The sequence below is a fragment of the Dermacentor andersoni genome, chromosome 11, assembly GCF_023375885.2.
Source record: "Dermacentor andersoni chromosome 11, qqDerAnde1_hic_scaffold, whole genome shotgun sequence".
In the NCBI taxonomy this organism is placed as follows: Eukaryota; Metazoa; Arthropoda; class Arachnida; order Ixodida; family Ixodidae; genus Dermacentor; species Dermacentor andersoni.
In genome coordinates, this window is record NC_092824.1 from 72,443,140 (window position 1) to 72,461,870 (window position 18,731).

The 18,731-nt window shown below is 45.3% G+C and overlaps 1 protein-coding gene across 1 annotated transcript in view; it reads left to right on the forward strand.

The window, feature by feature from the left end:
* LOC140214155 (receptor-type tyrosine-protein phosphatase kappa-like) overlaps positions 1-18,719 on the forward strand; it is a 28,918-nt gene extending 10,199 nt beyond the window's left edge. Inside the window, exons 6-14 of the mRNA XM_072285512.1 lie at positions 600-786; positions 1,584-1,680; positions 4,932-5,244; positions 6,729-6,771; positions 13,639-13,732; positions 13,929-14,002; positions 16,067-16,233; positions 17,911-17,998; positions 18,619-18,719. Coding sequence (XP_072141613.1) covers positions 600-786; positions 1,584-1,680; positions 4,932-5,244; positions 6,729-6,771; positions 13,639-13,732; positions 13,929-14,002; positions 16,067-16,233; positions 17,911-17,998; positions 18,619-18,719 — 1,164 coding nt within the window. The remainder of the gene's footprint in view (positions 1-599; positions 787-1,583; positions 1,681-4,931; positions 5,245-6,728; positions 6,772-13,638; positions 13,733-13,928; positions 14,003-16,066; positions 16,234-17,910; positions 17,999-18,618) is intronic.
* Positions 18,720-18,731: the final 12 nt, after the last annotated feature.

Sequence of the window (18,731 nt, forward strand, 5' to 3'; positions counted from 1 at the left end):
TTAATCAACTTTTCAACCGCCGGCGAAGCAGAGTGGTCATTTACATCTGCAGTGACCTTACATATTGCCCACGCGGGGCAGCCCCATAAGGGAAACAAATAGGCTAAGCTAAGCAAGAGATGTGCGAATTACTGGAGTTCCCGAAGCCTACAGACCTCAGTGAACAACAATGGTGCCGATGTGCTAGTCTGGTTGAACACATGCATTGTTCCCTCCCTCTCTCTTCTTTCTTTCCATCCGTCGACCTCCCTGCCCTGTACGGCGTAGAAAACCGGACGCCCGTCTAGTTAATCTTTCCTTGTCTTCTCTCGTTAGCTTTACCTTTCTCTTCTCCATATCTCTTCCTCTTTTCTTTAATACCTCGTTTTTATTCCTTAAAAGTTTCTTTTTCATGATCTTCGCGGATCCAGCTGTGGTAGAGCCAAACAATGCGACACATAGGTTGCATTGTTTTCCTCTACCACAGCATGTACGCGTGAGCAAGCTACATTGGGCTTGCGCAAATTTGACTGCACGCTTATTCTGCGAGGAGATGTTGCTTCTGGTAGGTTCTAACGTAATCAGCAAGAATCCTTGCGATCTTTGTGCGCGTACGCTAGGTTACCTTGGTGAACCGGCAGCTACAGTCTACCGAGAATAACATCTCGATTGAAGTTCCCGCGGACGGCAGGCAGGCGCAGTTCATCGACCTCAGCCCCGGAACCGGCTACGTTGCTCAAGTGGAAGCAAGGACAGCGGCAGGATACGGCAAACCATTGGGAATTACCGTCCATACAAGACCTCGCCGTAAGCAAACAGTGCCTATCTCTCTTGCCGTTCGGATGTTCTTCTTTTTATTTTCTATTTATTTTTCAAAGTGTCCCGTGACAACAGGACTGCAGTGAGGAATGCAGCCACTACTTCGAACCGAAAGTTGGAAGTAGTGGCTGCGATAGGCATATTAGCTCAATAAAACGCGCACACCGCAACAGGCCGTTGTGGCATGCTCGTAGAACGTAAACCAAGCGAACGGTGTCGCGAGAGTTCTCGCTTCAAAAAGGTTGCCTTAAAAGCGTGTTTCAGCCTTTCCGTACACCTGTTAAGGTACGGAATACCAGAACACAGGAGTAAAGCCAGTTAAGCGGAAGCCCGCGAGGTAGAGGCAGGTTCATAAGAGGGAGAAATTATCTTCCACATGACTGTTCCACAGAGCTAGAGAGGTGACCCATACGAGTTTTGCAGGAATCCGTATGGGTTTCAGCCTGCGACTTCGGAACACCGGAGTCTCAGATATGAGTAGAAGGCCTCGTGGCGCCATCTTGCGATTATGAATTGTGCTAGAGTGCAGAGAACTACAACTGTGACGGCCACGCCGTACTTAGCCGACGGTGCACATGTGGCGTATTGCGCGCGCATGCGCACGCACGTACAGAAAAAAAGAAAGAGACTTCTAACGCCTATTTCGGCTTTAACGAAAAATTGTCACGATATGCCTACCAGCGAACATGCTGCCGTTTCTTTTTTTTTTTTGTTTCCCGAAATGTAAGTGCCTGAATCGCAAGAATCCTCGAGGGCTGTTTTTCTTTTCTCTCCCTTTTGCGCAGTACCAGTCATTGAGACGAAGGTTGAACTGAGGACTGTGGACGAGAGCGCCATTACGTTGCAGCTGACACGAGCCAACGAAGAGCCTGACGACATTAAGTACCGCATCGTTCCCCAAGAAATAAGTCTCCATCCGTCTGACATTTCAAAAAGGAATACGCTGTCAGAAGTGCTTTTTCGAATTGCTTGCAAGATGAGAAAGCATCAACCATACTGAAAAATTGAGATGTTTTTCTCCCACTTTCACAAGATAAAATATCAGCCAGATTGCCCGCAACGCAATCAGTGTTTATTTGTATGTTGTATGAAAAATAATAGGCAATATAATAATGGAATAATAGCTAATTACGTGTATATTGCACATATAAGATGACTTATTGATGAAATACTGCATCACCGGTCTTCAGCGTGGGCGTTATTCCTGCATCAATTTATCATGAACTTACTTAGTCAGCTAAGTTTCTCCATATACGATCAGGTCGAAAACGGCTGCGTGACGCAATTTATATATTTAAAGATAATCGGTTTTCTTTAGCGGCTCTCGTTAGATTAGAGAGAGAGAGAGAGAGAGAGAGGGCTCTTTATTAGAAAAACAGAGAATTTTGCCGGCGCGTATATAACCGCTGGCATGCTACTCTGTATAGGGATGGGGAATGGGATGAAAAGATTCCAGAAAAGAGTGGGAGAAAAAAAGGATAAAAGTAAATATGAAATGTCCGAGTGGACCTGATACTAATATTTACAGGTGGCATGGCGGGTAAATTTAGGCTTTTATATAGGAAGGATGCAATTTTTAAAGCTTTCCTATTTGACCAATTTCTGTCAGGTATTTGAACAATAAATTCAAAACCCGTCGCTGTGTTGAAGGGCCGGGCATTGGACCTAAGATGCTCGGTAACGTTAACGGTTCGTGGCAAATCATGTCCATTTGGTGCTCACAAAATTGTCTCTCGTCGCGGTACGCGGGGCATTCTAGTAATATGTGCTCAATTGTCTCTAAGTTGCGACAGTTATCACAGTATGGGTTAGTGGTTAATCCTATGCGGTACAGATAATTGTTCGTGTATGCCACGTTCAGTCGAAGACGATGGTACAATGTCTCTAAGTGTCGAGGAAGTGGTCGTGGAATTTTCGGTCTCATATCTGGGTCAATGTAACGTAGGAAGTTATCTTGGTGAAGCGGCAGATTCAAGATGCGGTCTTTTTCTTGATAGGCACATTTTTTTGCCATGTTTGAAGCGTCGGCTTTTGTAAAATATGTTCTTTTGAACTTGCGGTATTGGAGTCCATTTCTGGCAGCTTCGTCCACTCTTTCATTTCCCGAAATGCCGGCATGGCCAGGTATCCACTGGAACTTTATGCAATGCCCAGCAATCTTAGCCCTGTGGTGAAGACGTTAGATTACGCAGCAATTACGGCCGTACGGCAGCAGGGAAAGCAAAGGAAACGTCGCTCATTTCGAGTAATTCTAGACAATTTAGTCAACTTCTGCAAGATAGTGCGCTCCGCATAGACTCTTGAAGTGATGGTGTGGGTGCATGGCAAAGAAGTAGTTTCTTTTTAGAATTTTTTTTCTCCTGTCATTGTTATTATTGTTTAAGGAAAATAAAAAATTCTTAGAATCACGGTTTAGACAACTTGGTATAACTATTGGACGCTGCCATGTGGATGCTTTCTCAGCGCTGTATGTATTTTTAGTTGTTTCAGAACGATCTTTTCAGTTAGTTGTTCATGCGTTATTTATTCATTCACTTTTTTTCTGAAGTTTTTCGCTGACTTTAGTAATAACCTGCCTCCTATCCTAATATCCTCAGAATCTTGGCCTATCCCCCGAAGTTTGCATGCGCCATCAGATAACGAAAGCGAAACGAAGCGAAACGAAACGAAATGAATATAACGATGTCCCCTGTGAGACCATGATGCTTTCGCAGCAAATGCGTTGAGAGCCGGAGAAATCGCCGAAGTCATCTGATTACCATTTAATGTAGTTGCGCCTCAATTGCAATTACGTTTCAGTGATGAATATTCGGCAGTTTGTTACATAAACTCAAATATTTGTACAGCGACCTTCTTGAAATGTTGGCACCTAGAGTGGTGCACGGTGTCACTGTATACGGATGAGTTCCGTCGATTGCCATTCGGGACAGAAAGATCGAGATTTTGTCTGCATCGCTATATGCTGAGATAAACGACATTCGATTACTAACACATTGCTGTGGTGCATGACAAGGAGTAATGAAGGTGCATGCAATCGGTAAACAATAAACCTAATTGAAAACAGACATGGTTACATTGTGCGTGCTTTTGGACTCCTTAGTTTATTTTATCTTTCTTATTGTAACCATTGGAACTAACAATTATTACTAATAAATCTCGCCGCTCAATATTTAAAGGATAGGAACAAAATGTTAAATGATAAAGAGCATCTTCATAGCAGTGATAAACGTAGATTATAAATAGCAGAGACCCCCTTCCCCCCACGGCCCCCTATGTCTAGGAACGTCATAATGTATTTCTAGTACGCCGAGAATACCCAACGCTTACTGCGAACTGCACGATTTTAACTCATGCATACGGCATAATTTTCACCTCCTGAGGTGCCTTAACGTGCACCTAAATCTTGATACACAAGTGAGTGTTTTTGCATTCCGCCCCATCTGAGTGCGGCTGCCGCTGCTGGGGAATCGCACCCCAGACCTCGTACTCAGCCAACGCAACGCCATAAGAACTGAACTCCAGCGGCGGGTGATATTAGCATCGCGAACAAAGCGATGGACGTGCCACTCGCACAAACAACTACCGGCGCTCGTTGCACACCCATCAGCTGCAGATGTTTCTCACAGCTTCCTGTTTCGTGCCTCGAAAACCCTCGTCCCGCCTTCTTAATGCTTAAGTTAAGGAAGTGTAGTATTACCGCCTTCATCCTGTGGTGCGTCATCGCACGCGAGGCAGTCAGCAACGAGGTGAAAGAATGTGATCGACGGTAGCAGCTGTTCGCTGTCTGCAACCCGCAGCTGCGTGAATATTGCGCACATTTCCCGGCATTCTTTCTCTCGGACGTCTCTTTCCGAGCGCTTGTTATTCAAATGTGCTTTTTCCTTTGAGTGCTCAACCAGAGACGAAGAAACAAATGATATGGCTGACATAAATAAATTGAGAGAAGATTGCAGAAAAAAAAAATAAGTAAATGGAACCGACGGACCTAGGAATCCAGGAGGGCAGAGGGAGGGTCGGGAAAAGTGAAACAAGCAAAAGCTAGCGAAATGTAAACGCAATGTATGCGGCTCACTGGTCACGGTGCACGGCCCAATGCCGTTTGACCTGGAACCGAACGCTTCGCCCGCTTTCAGGGCGTACTACGTGCTGGTGCAACGACACGACCAGGCGAGGAATCGCTCGAGACGCTCCACGGATGGCCCGAAGAGCGGCGATAGCGGAGGCGGCGGACTTCACGAGTGGACGGAAGGCACTCCGGACTACAACGAGTCCGTGGCCGCGAACCTCTCGTTCTACATGGCAGCCAAGATGGCGCCCGATGAGCTGCGAAGTAGGGGCGACTTCACGGTGGGCGACGGCCTCTACTACGGCGGATACTACAACGCGCCCCTGGTCCCTGAGTCCACCTACAGCGTCGGGCTGGCAGCCGAGGTCGACTTCGAAGGCGTGAGTTCGGTTCGGTTCTCCTTCGTCGATTCAGGAAGGTTGTGAGGGCGCCTCGAACTCCAGGCGCTAAGATTCGGACATCCTTAGTACTATAAACAACGCAACTTGAGACGAAGATGCGAGCCGCGGTAAGAGAACACAATAAACATTTGTTGCGAGTGAGCGCTTGTGTGCGTCCTGTCCCTGTTTTTAACTTGCGCAGTTCAGTGCTGAGAGTTCTGAGCTCCAGACGAAATATGTGCTTTAATAGAAACAATTGTCAAATACTGTGAACATGCATACTGTGTGAACGCATACGTACACCCTAAATTTAGCAGTAATGTCGCTGTATAGTTGTTTTCTAATCGTTGTTTTATTATCTGACCATGATGATTACGGCTATCACATTGTAGGAAGAGAGTAGCCGGCGGCACATGTAGGCACCAACGTCGCCTTAATTACTGTCAGTAAGGATGATAAAACAATTGTGAACTTCCATGGCACCATTCGTACTAGGCGTTTTGTCCCCACTTTTGCGAAGTGTTGTAGTGATGCTTTATATCGCTCCTCGTTGACCATGCAGGCATTACTTATTAGCTGAAGCTGCATGCTGAAATGTTTCGGACACCACGCCGTTTTTACCGTATACTCATGCTTGAGAGCGACACAGAGAGAAGCATAAATTATGGTGACGAAGTCTCCAACTTCTCTAAATGTCGCAAATTGCCCAAAAACGCTTGGCTTGGCTCATGACGGGCACTTGAAGCGGACACTGAATCATATGCATAAGCTAGCCTATATGGGGAAGACACGCTCAGTAATATCAGCCATTCAGTGATGACGCTTTGAAGTAATTAATGCTCACACAATCTCCTTGTGACACAATCTCTTTGTGGTATTGTCGTGAAGCCTAAGCAGGGACTATAACTGCGTGTGGATAAAATATATCGTTAGGCTGCGTAAAAACATAGGTGATAACCGAATCTCATAGCAGTTAATATTTCAAAGAGTGAAAATGACTTATACTAAGTGAAACGCAATATTACTCTGAGCGAAAACTGGGGAGCGTATGTATAATATATACTATTGAGCACTACTCTGCCATCTGCAAGCTTTTGCGTGCAGCCACTGCATGTAAGACTCACTAAAATTCATATAACGTAATATTAATTGACCACAACTGGCATAGAGCTGGTTAAAATAGTATGTGCTTAAGCGAGGACGAAAGAAAAAGACAAAGGCAAGAACATTTTATGCTTGGTATTATATATGTTAAAACCACGCTGCATTTTTTAAATGTCTGCAGAGCTCCTGAGTACAAGTTCTTTTTTTTTTATTAGAAGACTGTGTCCTTAATTTCCGTATTACATGTGGCCTTTACTATTCGAAACACGCGAGCAAAGTCATGAAGAATCACGCATACCTAACGCGAGAAAATAGCCATGTATCGCGTATCTGATGACTGATGGCACATAATCGATACTTGAATCCTTTTTTTTTTTCAGGATAGCAGAATTTCTTACAGACTACTGTCTGAACCAGTCACTGGTAAGGGCTTGTTTCTTTTATTTGATTCCGATAAATTTGCAAATAGAAATGTGATCTGCATCAATCTTAGAAATCCTTTCGTTATACGCAGCATGAGCGAACTGAAAAGAAAACTGCAACCTCTTTCTGTAAAACATACGCGCGTATTGTGACACAACCATAAACTTCCAGCATTGAATGAGTTGCCGGCAAGTGCGAATTATTTGTACATTTCTGGCTTCTTACTACACAGCCTCAGGAATATTACATTTCGTTGTCACTCAGAGATAACAAAATTAGAATGAAAGACGTAGTATTTTGTTCAGTTTCACACGTTATAACAAGCTACATTTAAACTAGGGGTAAGCGAATAATCGAAATCTTGAGTATGAATCGAATAGTCTTATATTTAATTAGTATCCAATTATTAATATTTATATCCGAGGTTGTGGAAGATTCGTTTCGATTAAAGACTGCAAGGGGCAGCAGCCGTGCTTGCAGTCTACAAGGAGAAGGACTGATGTGAATGGATCCGAGACTCTCCAGAACCATCGTGGTACAGGAGAAGCGTTATTGCTGCGCAAATGATCCACTTACTGAACAAACGCATGGGCGAAATCACACAAGCGCAATAGTTACCAGCCGCTGCGTAAAATCACGTTTCACCTTATAAGCATTCTACGAATTCGCTGTCTCTATTTAGGCACAGCTATTTATCATTTGGCAAATCTCATAATGTGTCGGCTTTTTCTTTTTCGAAACGGTGCGCGCTGTGCTGTAGTATGACCTCAGCTCAAAGAGCATCCGGGACACGCTGTTTTCTTTTTCAAGCGAAGCTTGTATTCGCTCACAAGTGGTGTTGTCGTAGTCATGCAAAAAACACAGTTGCTCCCAGAGCAGCGTTGCTGCGGAAAGGGCGGTTGGAGGAGTTCACAGCTGCGCCGACGCCGGAGCATGAGCAATTGGCAGGGATTCCAGCTGCATGGGCGCGCGCTCATGCCACGCGCGCAACCAATCAGAGCCGTTTCGCTTCCGTCGGGGAGGGAAAGGGCAGGGAAGGGTTACGCGCGCTGCCGTCTGCTTTGTTTCCGTTCAATTAAGTCTCGCAAAATGGATGAGACGGCCACGCGTTGTGTGTTCGCCGAGGAAGGGACAGCGTTCGCCGAGCGGTGGCGAGAACTCGCCCTTCAAAGCACTCGTCGTCGGCGCGCCGATCCAGCCGTTAGAGCCGTCCGAGTCCAGGCAATCCGACAGCAACGAGAAGATCCCGAGTTGGAGGAGCCGGAGGCCGAAGCGATCCGGCACCGTTGCCTCTGGGTTACTTAAACGTGACGAAGGTCAGGTGCACGCAGGACAAGCTTCGCTTACCGCCATTTTTCTGTAGGGGAAGGGTTGGTCATTTTTATTACTGTCACTGTCATCGTCTGCCAGACGTGACCGTACGTTTTCTTGTTTCTTATTATCAAGCTTCTCAGATGACCTGGCATCGAGTTAACGTTATTTCGTGTCTCAAGCAATGTAAACAAGCATTCTGTTTTCAAGAATACCCAAAAACGCTTTTCATTCCACTTTTTTTAATGTAAAAATTGGGAATATTCGTATTCAATTCAATGATTCAAGTTCGATTTTTTTTATTTCGGATATACGTCACTCGAATCGATTCCAAAGTTTTGCTGTTCGAGTACTTCTAGAAATGTAAACACATCAGATTATCTGAATGCGTTGAATTTTTGCGGCGAACACATCAGCCCTTGAGATAGCCAACCAACTCACTCTATTCGCCGAGTTAGGCGGGGAAATTTACGAGGGTTTCGGGCGTTTCATCTCCTAGAGAAAACAGTGCTAAAAGACAATAGGCTTTAAATAAACATGTCATCCCTTATCCACTCTATTGTTCTCTGACTGCCTCGCCAACTCGCAACGCTTATATTTATTATATAGATATCTTATATTGATATTTTTCAATATCATTGTTAATAATCTTGAACAATGCTTGCGTCATACGCGTCTCAGTTTGTGCGCTGACGATAGGACGCTTTACCGTGAAATAGAATCAGTGCAGGTTTGTGAACTATTACAGGAAGATGTGAATTATGTTGCGGAATGAAGTACTTCCAACATATTGCGTATTACTCCAAGTAAGACACTTCCTGTTTCCTTTATTCGCAAAATCCCCGCTTTTCTATAAGAATAATCACTTAACAACATTGCTTTAAAAGGAACGAGTTGTACGCGTGGTCTATGGTTGACTCCCAACTAAGTTTCACAGAAGATGTCTCAAGCATTGTACAGGCATCCTAGAGAAAGTCACGTAGGTATGATCTCAAGAATGACAAGAAAAGCTTACGAATGTCAACTGCGTTGTTCTCTTTATTCTTCTGTTGTCCACTCGAAGTAAACGTTTATTTCTATTGTATGGAACTGCATTAACTTCACCAACGTGGCAAGAATTGAATGTGTTCAGCGAGGCTTCATTCTATCGGAGTGCCGGATGAAAGTGCGTGTCGGAGGAGTAACTAGTGAATACCGAAATGTGAAGTGCGGTGTTCCACAGGGCAGCGTATTATCGCCGCTATTGTTTAACGCGGTACTCGCCGCGCTTCCAAGTCGTTTGCCTCGAGACACTGACTTCCCTGTGAGCATAGCTGTCTACGCAGATGACATTGCTCTGTGGATAAGCGGTCCTTCGCACCTTGGTCCGCGGCTTCGTGCAAGCTTGCAAAGAGCTCTCAACGCTACTTCGGAGTACTTGGGTGAAGTTGGCCTGCTCATATCACCTGCTAAGTCGGCTGCAATAGCATATCACCCTAAACAACGCGCTCGTCGAACAATGAGCCGACTGTATCTTGACGAAACGCCTATAAACTGGGTGCGTCAACACCGTTACTTGGGGTTAATTGTGGATGATCGCATCTCTTGGCGTCCTGCTGTTAAATGTGTACGACGCAAATCACACTCCCTTCTTAAGTATGTGGCCGCCTTGACTGCTCGTGGTGCTGGTTGCAACCAAACAACGGCTCTTCAGGTGTACCAGTCATCTGTACTTTCAGGCATGCTGTACGCATTACCAATTTTGAACATACCACCTAGTTTGATGGCTCAACTGGAGCGAGATCATCGCATTGCCCTTCGACTAATGCTTGGATTACCTCGTGAGGCGCAATCTATTGCATTACTTACTGAAGCGCATCAGTTACCTCTGAGGCTGCAAGCAGATCAGAGAGCTCTATATCATATTGAGCGTCTGCACCGCACATCGAATGGTCAATCGCTCCTTGATCGTCTGATTCACCGCCCATTATCTCGCATGGGAAAAATGGCAGCATTATTTATGGATATCACTACGCTTTCTGAACATGCTGCTTCAGATACGTCTCCGCCTCCAAAAGGTATTACGAAACACGTATTCCCCATTTTCCTCACAATCCCTGACATGCACAAAAAGTCTGATATGGCTGTTTCGGCAATATTCCAATTGGCTCAGTCTCACTTGTTCGAAAAGTTTCCAGATTATCTTCAAGTTTTCACAGATGCATCTGTACACAACGACGGTCAAAGCGCCTCTGCAGCTTTTTACTGCCCTTCAACTCAACTACGACGTATCTTTAAAATACCTCATCCAACTTCGTCAACAACTGCGGAACTAGCAGCGATTAATGTTGCACTGAAATACGTGCAAGAGGAGTCAATTACATCGAAGGTTGTCATCTTTACGGACTCCCGTGCTGCCCTTAGCAGGTTACAACGCAGTGAGCTTGATTGTCCACTTGTGCGCAGCATTAATGACTCTGCGAGCAAAATTGCATCACGTGGGGTATCTCTCGTTGCTCAATGGATACCTTCATACGTAGGAATCGCCGGCAATGAAGAGGCTGATCGGCTCGCTTCAAGTTGCGTTCATAACAACTGTGACTGCCCAGAAATTTTGTGCAAGCTTGATGACGCTCGTCTGCTGATTCGTCGCCACCTACTCAAGCAGCATCCAGATCAGCGCGTCGCAAATGGAACGTTCCCGCCCCGTGTTCGTGGTCGAGGCTTGCCTCGTCGCGCTAGAGCACAACTGCTCAAGTTGAGGGTTGGTTGCGTGAACGTGCACGAACGTTTATACAGACAAGGGCGTGCGGAAAGTCCATTGTGTACGTCTTGTGGCTGCTACGAGACACTTCAGCACCTTATATTTGAATGTCCCGCTTTCAGTGCGCAGCGCATGTCGCTAGTGAGAAACTATCATCTCCTTGGCCTGCGGTGTGCGGCACTCGAGGAATGTTTGTACCCCAGTGGCTGTGCATTTAAACGTGATCAGGCCCATCGCGCCCTACTAACCTTTATAGAACTAACTAACTTAAGTTCACGTTTGTAGCATGAACATTCAACATTCTGTAGCAGCGTGACCTTCAGTGACCGGCTCTACTGTGTGTGATCAGTACTGTACCCTAACGCTTCTTCCTTCGAAGATGGGAGGTGGCGGGTTCAAACACCTTATAGTGTACATTGTGAACCGACTACCGGTGAAACGGTGATAACGTGCAGCTTTACTTGGCGTCTCATCGTGGAGAACACAATTAGCCGCATAGCGAACTAGCCATGGATGTTGTTGATAATTGTGGAGGCTGTTCGACGCGGCGTCACTTTAACTCCGGCTGCAGAGTTCTACTTTAGTCTTTAGATTTGACCTGTTGCAGTGTTCTACTTTGGTCTTTAGATTTGTCCTGTTGCTCTTCCTTTCCTCTTTCCTTTTTCCTCCCCTCCTTCCTATCTTCCATTTCTGTGTTGCTGTCACCTCCCTTCAGAAGAGTAGGCAGGCGTTGTGCCCCTTCCGGTGGCAGTTGCCAGCCTGCTCCTCGCTTTCCCTTTCCTGATACCTGTGTATATGTGTATGTGTTCAAAACAAATAATAATAAATAATAATAATATCCTGTACGATCGATTTCTGGGACGCCGTGCATTTAATGCCTTTGAGCGTGTACTGCGCATGTTTAATATTAGACCTCTAGAAACAGGACAAGAATATCGTGATTACTTATTCTTGCATAAACCTATTCACACCGACTTCTCCTGTCCGCAGTTTCTGTCGACGTAACGTTTTGTATGGCTCGCCCAAACTTGCGTTTTCCCAGCATTTTCTTCGTGAATTCAGCTTACGTTATGATCGCGATATTATCCGCATGAAAATATCTTGCCTTGTGATCGCGATATTTTCAGCTCTTGTGTTTGCTCTTTATCTGACTTCTGCCTTCGGCATAATTTTTTGTTGCATCTTGTATTACTGTTAATTCCGCTTTTCTGTTTTGTATTCTGTTTTCTGTTCTTTGCACGCAAGTGCGCCATTAGACGTAGAGTGGTTCTTGGGCACTTTTAGAAATCAATGAAATGAAACAAAATATTGAATCCGCTGTCAATAGACTCTAGTGTCACAAATCACCAGCTCGTGAAGCGAGAGCGTAAAGTGACTTTTCTACTCTGAAAATTGAATAATCTTCCGCCAAAGCCTGTGAACACCTTCGGTGAACCTACAGCTGCAATTTGAGCGTGCACAATCTTTAGGACGGGAGCGTGACGTGGGCCACGGGGTCAAAAATAACACGAACGCTCGCCTAAGTACTAGGTTGAAAATAAACATTTGATGCACGTGTATCGAGTGCCTCAAACAGGTGCGTATAATCAGGATAAACTGATGTCCAGCTATACAGGGTGGAAGCATAGTGCTTTCGGCTACTCATTTTCAGTTTAAAAAAAAAAAAAGAATATTTCAAAGCGGCACTCCATCACACGCGAGCACTAACGCACACTTGCTAGGAAAAGAGGGCAAGGTAATTAGCGTAAGTCTGCACTATCGCGCTCGGCATCAGCTACAATGTTCGAGACCATGGTAAATCGCTCTCCCGCATGGGATAGTGGCATCACGACTAAAAGGGATAGCGCTCTGCCGTTATTATGCCGTATGCCTGCTCTCGCCTCCTCTCCCAGGCTCTAGGAAGATAGAAATTATGGGATTTTACGTGCCAAAACAACGATTTGATTACGAGGCACGCCGTAGTTGGGGACTCAGGAATAATTTTGACAACCCGGGCTTCTTTAACGCGCACATAAATCTAAGCACACGGGTGTTTTCGCATTTCGCTCGAGGAAGAAATCCTTGTCACACGAAAATATTCTGCACAGACCATTGGCTACCTTTTGCGCGAACTGAGTATCATTGACGCATCTGGAAAAGAAAACTGCCCCTATCCGATACGTATGCTTGATTTATCACCCCCCCCCCCCCCCCCTTCCATTGATGAGTCAGCAGGCAGGTATTCTGCATTAGCGCTCGATGCCGACATTTGCCTTGTTCTCTTTCTTTCGCCGTTCAATCGCCATATACGCAATATAAACGTCGCTGCCGAACGTGTCGTATATCTGCCATATTTCACCGGTTGAAATGCGTAGACAATTGAATGAAGCTTAGGTCGCACAAAACGAGACCGCCATCTTTTCTTATCGTTTTCGCGAGACCAATATTTTATGCACTAAACGGAGGGGGGGGGGGGGGGGAGGAGGTGCAAAATCCGATATGAAAGGGGCGCTGTTTCAAGCAGGACCAGAGCCCTGCCCGTTTAGATCGGCGTTGCTGTCCAACCAGGGAACGCGTGTTCTTGCTCGTAGCAGCGCGACAGTAAGTAAAATTGTCCCTAGTGATTCGAACATGTGTATTCATATAGAATTTTTTAGACTTTTCTTTGCACACTATACGGCTCACTTAGTTCCACAGCTAACTACATTGACGCACAGCTTCATTGGTGTGCTTCAATATAGCAGCAGTTATAAGCAAGCCAGGGATAACGGAAAGCCTACAGTGATTCCGGTTCTTTCATAACGTGTACATAACGTTCAACGATCTGATTTCAGTTCGAAAACAAGAACCAGTAGGCCGTGGGTCTACGCCGATTGCAGTCATTGTCATCGTCGTGATCCTCATGGTAGTGCTCATCGTTGCCGCCTGGTACGTATTCTCAAATTCTTTTTTTTAATGCGATGGGAGGATTCTGTGGGAACTTTACGCAGCGGTTAATTTTCGGCAATTCGAAACACTCCTGTTATGCTGCCTTCCAATTTGTCTTTGTTTGTGTGTGTTCTGTGCTTTGCCATGGTTAATTTCGCATCGCTAGGCCACTTTGAAATTTCTTTTTTCCATGCAGGAAATGGCGAAAGAAAATTATAGGGAGATTGCCGCGAACGTTCCCTCACAAGCCTGCAACACCAGCAAGTGACGGTAAACTGTCTAGCAACTTCTTAATCATGATACGAGACTAATTTTATTTTGCGCAAAGAAATCCATGACTACTTAAACAGGCACATCACCTTATTTTTTCTTTATTTGAGGACGTTTTCTGAATTATACATATATTTTACAATCAATGTAAAATAAGTTACACCCTTAGAAGTGAATAATGGTGTAAATTGTTCTACAAATACTACGGTTACATTCTTTTTAGGTGAAAGGGTTGGAGTGATAGACCGATTCACACCCTTATTCACTTTTAAAGTTGAAAATATTTTGCAATGTAGTAGGCTCTTCCCGCTATAGCGCAAAATACTCCTTTATTCTATCCACCATAACTTCCTCATTTTCTTCATTGTTTGAACATGGCAACAAACGCACTTCAGGCATCGGGTCTCTGGCATTCTGCATTAATCTATAGGTGCAGTGCAAAAATTAAATTCTGTGCTTTTGCGCGAAAAAAAGAAACATGGTCTGATTATGTGGTACGCCTTGGGGGGAATGAGGGGTAGTCCAGATTAATTATAAGCACCTGGGATTCTTCAACGTTCCGCCAAAATCTAAGTAGTTGAGCGCTTTTTGCATTTTGCCTCCAAAGAAATGCGGCCCTCGTAGCGGGGTTGCACCCACGACCTTGGGCTCAGCAGTGCGACGCCATGGCCATTAAGCTACCAAGGCGTGTACGATTCAGAATGAAGACGTTATATTACACGGCGGAAATTTACTTATCGTACACTGCTCTGAAATGCGCCTTTTGCATGCTCCGAGCGCGCATGCGCCGTAGACTAGCGGCGAGCACCTGAAGCGTTTTGTAATGCATCGGCGGCCCACGCAGCAGACAACGGGCGCGCATATGCAATAGCGTGGGCAGCCTGCAGCACAGTGGACGAGGATGCAAACTCGTACAGTATCGGTGCAACGCTGACGACGCGGTATTAATGCGTGAGCATTCTTTTGCGAGCTCCGCAGCCCTGTCACTAAAGAACTGTAATGCCTCGTATCTACAGAAAAAAAAATGCGTTATTTGCAAAGACATTTGATCCTTATTATAGTGCAAATGTAGATTATTGGTGAGTCCGTGCGTCAAAGAACCCCATGTGGTTCAAATTATCCAGGAGTCCCGCACTACGGCTTGCCTCATAATCAGATAGTGGTTCTGGCATGTAAAGAAAAAAAAAAGAGGTACATTTTGAGCAATAAGCAACAGTAAAAACAATAAAAAGGGTATACTCATGTAGATGTGGGTGGAACTTCTTGCTGGACGAGTTGGATGAGATCTAAAGAATGCACAATATCGCTAAAAGGACAATAAAAACTTAGGAGGGCAAGTACGAAACGACAGGTCGAGCGCTCGACATATCGTTTCTTACTTGCCCTCCTAAGTCTTTATTTTCGTGTTGGGGCAATAGTGTATTCATAGAGATATGGGTATACTCATGGGTAGATGCGCATATGATGGGAAAAGCAAGTAAGCAAAAATAAGCACACAGCGAAGTCACAGCCGAGTTAAACAATGATTACACATTAGTAGACAATTCTTAGAATTTCTGTCTGGAGTGGACGGCAGTCATGGATTTGTCATAAAAGAATTTCGGCAATCTTGTGTAAAAAATAAAAACAAGACCTTAGATCAAGATTCCGGTGCTAAAGGTGAAGTAGAATGTCCTAAAATTTAACAAAGTTAAATAAGATCACCTGTTTTAGTTGTGAGGCTAAAGGTAGTCTAATCATTAGAAAGTTCTCGCGCGTCTGGTCTTCCGGTGTCGTTTGCGGACCACCGGGTCAGCGGAGACGTAAATGCGAGCGACGGGATTGGTGGCGCCGCCTGGTGTCACAGAGCTCCACCAGACAAACAGAGCTAATATTTCACTTACTAAGCGTATTATGCTTCGCTGCTGGCGGAAATTTTCGGCAGTGTACTCAAGGACACGTTGGCCTATTAAATGTTTCTTTTTTTCGGCGCGAACACTAGCAGAACGTGAACACGAGCGCTGCGTACACTGGACCACCGGACGCGCTAAAAACCCTCTATTTTCCGTTTTTGTACAACCGCAGCGGCAAGCCTGTCAATTGTTGAAGAGAGCGACGGGCTGGAATTCGAGATGGAAGAAATCGGCAACGGCAACGGAACCGAGACCAGCTCCAAGCCGCTGCCCGTGCCCGATCTTCAGGACTACGTTCAGCGCATGCTAGCGTGCGATGGCCTCAAATCAGAGTTTATCGTGAGTCGCACGCGAAATGCCCAGCGCGTCGGCGTTTTCGTGGTTGTAACTTCCTAGAACGAGTTTTGTATATTGGGTCACTTTCTTCAATTGCTTGTCATTCTTCGGCTACATACGTGTCGCGCATTTTATAGCAAGCGCATTTTCAACCTCGTTAGCTTGCTTATCGATTAGAGTGAGTCATCCCTAAATGCTCGCTGTTCGTGCGCGTGCGTGTTCGCTGATTTCAGTCGATTCATTTGACATACACATACACTCTTAAGCAAAATTACACCCGTTTGCCACACGACAATAATCGTCATCTGTCCTGTCCGCATTTCCTATCTTTAACGCGGCGAGCCCAGTACATCCAAGTCACGAACGGCATGCCCGCTATCAGCATTATAGAGCATTCATTCTCGACAGTAAAGTAGCGAGCGAAGCGTTTTCAAGGAAGGAAGCGCAAGCAATACAGATGACGATTATTGTTGTGTGGCAAATATACACCCCAAAGGGTGCACATTTGCTTAAGCGCGTACAGATAAAGAAAAGTCCTGGAAAATGTGGCGAAGAAAGTTTGCAACATTTTCTATGTGATTTAAAGAATTACTGAACTCCAATGACAACGAGCTGCTGTTTATTTATGAAGTTCGAAAGTATGAGGAGCAACGTCCCGAAGTAACAAGCGGGCTTTGAGACGAGTGAGAACGGGGTAGGGGGGACGGGGGGGTGGCGGGTGCTGCCACCTGGTACCGCTGCCTCATATTATGCCTTTACAACGCCGCTCTCTCACAATCCTGAGCACGAAATTAAGCTTGTCTTCTTTTAGACCCTTCTCAGGAAAGATATTATTTGAAAAGTTCTGTGCCAATAAAGAAAGTGTCTGCAATGGCTGGTAGCCATTGTTATCGTAGTTTAAGATGAATTAATATTTAGGGATGGGCAACAAAAATAAGTTGAACAAATGCAGACCCTCACTCGTACTGTGGTCAGTCATATGGCGTCAATTGAGGTGCCCAGTTTCAACAGTTAATAGTCGTGCAGCATAACTATTGTGCGGAGATAGAGCAATACCGGGCCGACCCACGCGACGGAGGAGGAGCAAGCATCAAACACTCCGCCAACTTGGAAAAATAAGTTCGATGTCTTTGGTCGAAATAGAACCACATAAATTCGGCGTTGTAAGAGAAACACTATATATTAGAAAGTGCACTTAATGTAGCAGGTTGGCCTTCCTGCACTTCATTTGGTTTAAGTCCTGATTGACGAATAATGAGGGGGAAATAGTGTGGCGACGGTGCCTGTGCACATTGCCTGTGCTTTTCTGGTTATGAGCTACGTGCCGGCGCGGCTGCAGCAGTGATTGCGGCAGATGCACGGGAGATGCGGTGACTGCGGCGGCGCTGGTGTCGGCGTAGTGTCGTGCTGTATTAAAAGAAATGTATAATTTCATAATGTACGCAGTTGATGTGTGCAGCCCATCTATGTAGCCTCAACAGCTTCACTGGTAATCCATCCCAACACGAATAGTGCGGCCCCACGAATTTTTTTCGTGTTTGTATTGCACTTTATACTGCCTTAAATTGCACAGGTGTCAAAACTGTGATTTCGAAGGGAGATCAGGAGTAGATTTTTGTCTGCACTTTAACATTCTTTATTAAGCAAACCGCAATAATGATTTACGCGAATCAATTTCAGCGCCAGCCCAAGGGCCGCCAGTACCCAACAATAGAGGCACAGAGGACCGAGAACAAGGTCAAGAACCGCTACGGCAATTTACTGGCTTGTGAGTCCAGCAAACTTTCAACTTACAGAAAACTTACGCAAGCGATTATCGGCATCACGATTAAAAGTACCACTATATGAGAAACGCCTCCACCAGATATCTCTAGTTATCGCGACATAAGGGAGCAAGCAGATTAAGGTAATCAGCCCATGTACCATTACTTAAGGTGGGTCACACTTTCAACAAAAGCAGGACAAACTGAAAGTGCTTGCAGATACCTACAGCTTCAGATTGTCCACTTAAGATTGGGACGCCATGTTAATGACTTAGGGCTCTCTAACATCTTCTCAGAAATCACATCTCGCCCACGCAATGAAATTTGACTTCGTTAGTTACTAAATATTACAGAGCGACCATGGAGAGCTCTTTTTGTGTACTGGTGCAAACGTGAGGCGCTCAAAACATGCGATGTGGGAATTGTGAATCTGAGCCAAGGCGTATACTGGGTACAGCGCATCATGGAAAACACTGATGCAAAGCGAGCTGAATGAGATCGGTTGCAAAGAGACGAACAATATCGGTACGACTTGAAGCCATTTGTGAGTGATCAGGTGTTCGCCTCAACCTATGTGTCTATGAAGCCTGAACTAAACGCAGTGCATGTTTCTCCCTTCCGCTAGATGACCACAGCCGCGTGAGGCTGAAGCCGATACCTGGGGTACCCTTCTCAGACTATATCAATGCCAGCTACATTGACGTAAGTATGAAAGAACAGGTTTAGCACCAGGGCTTT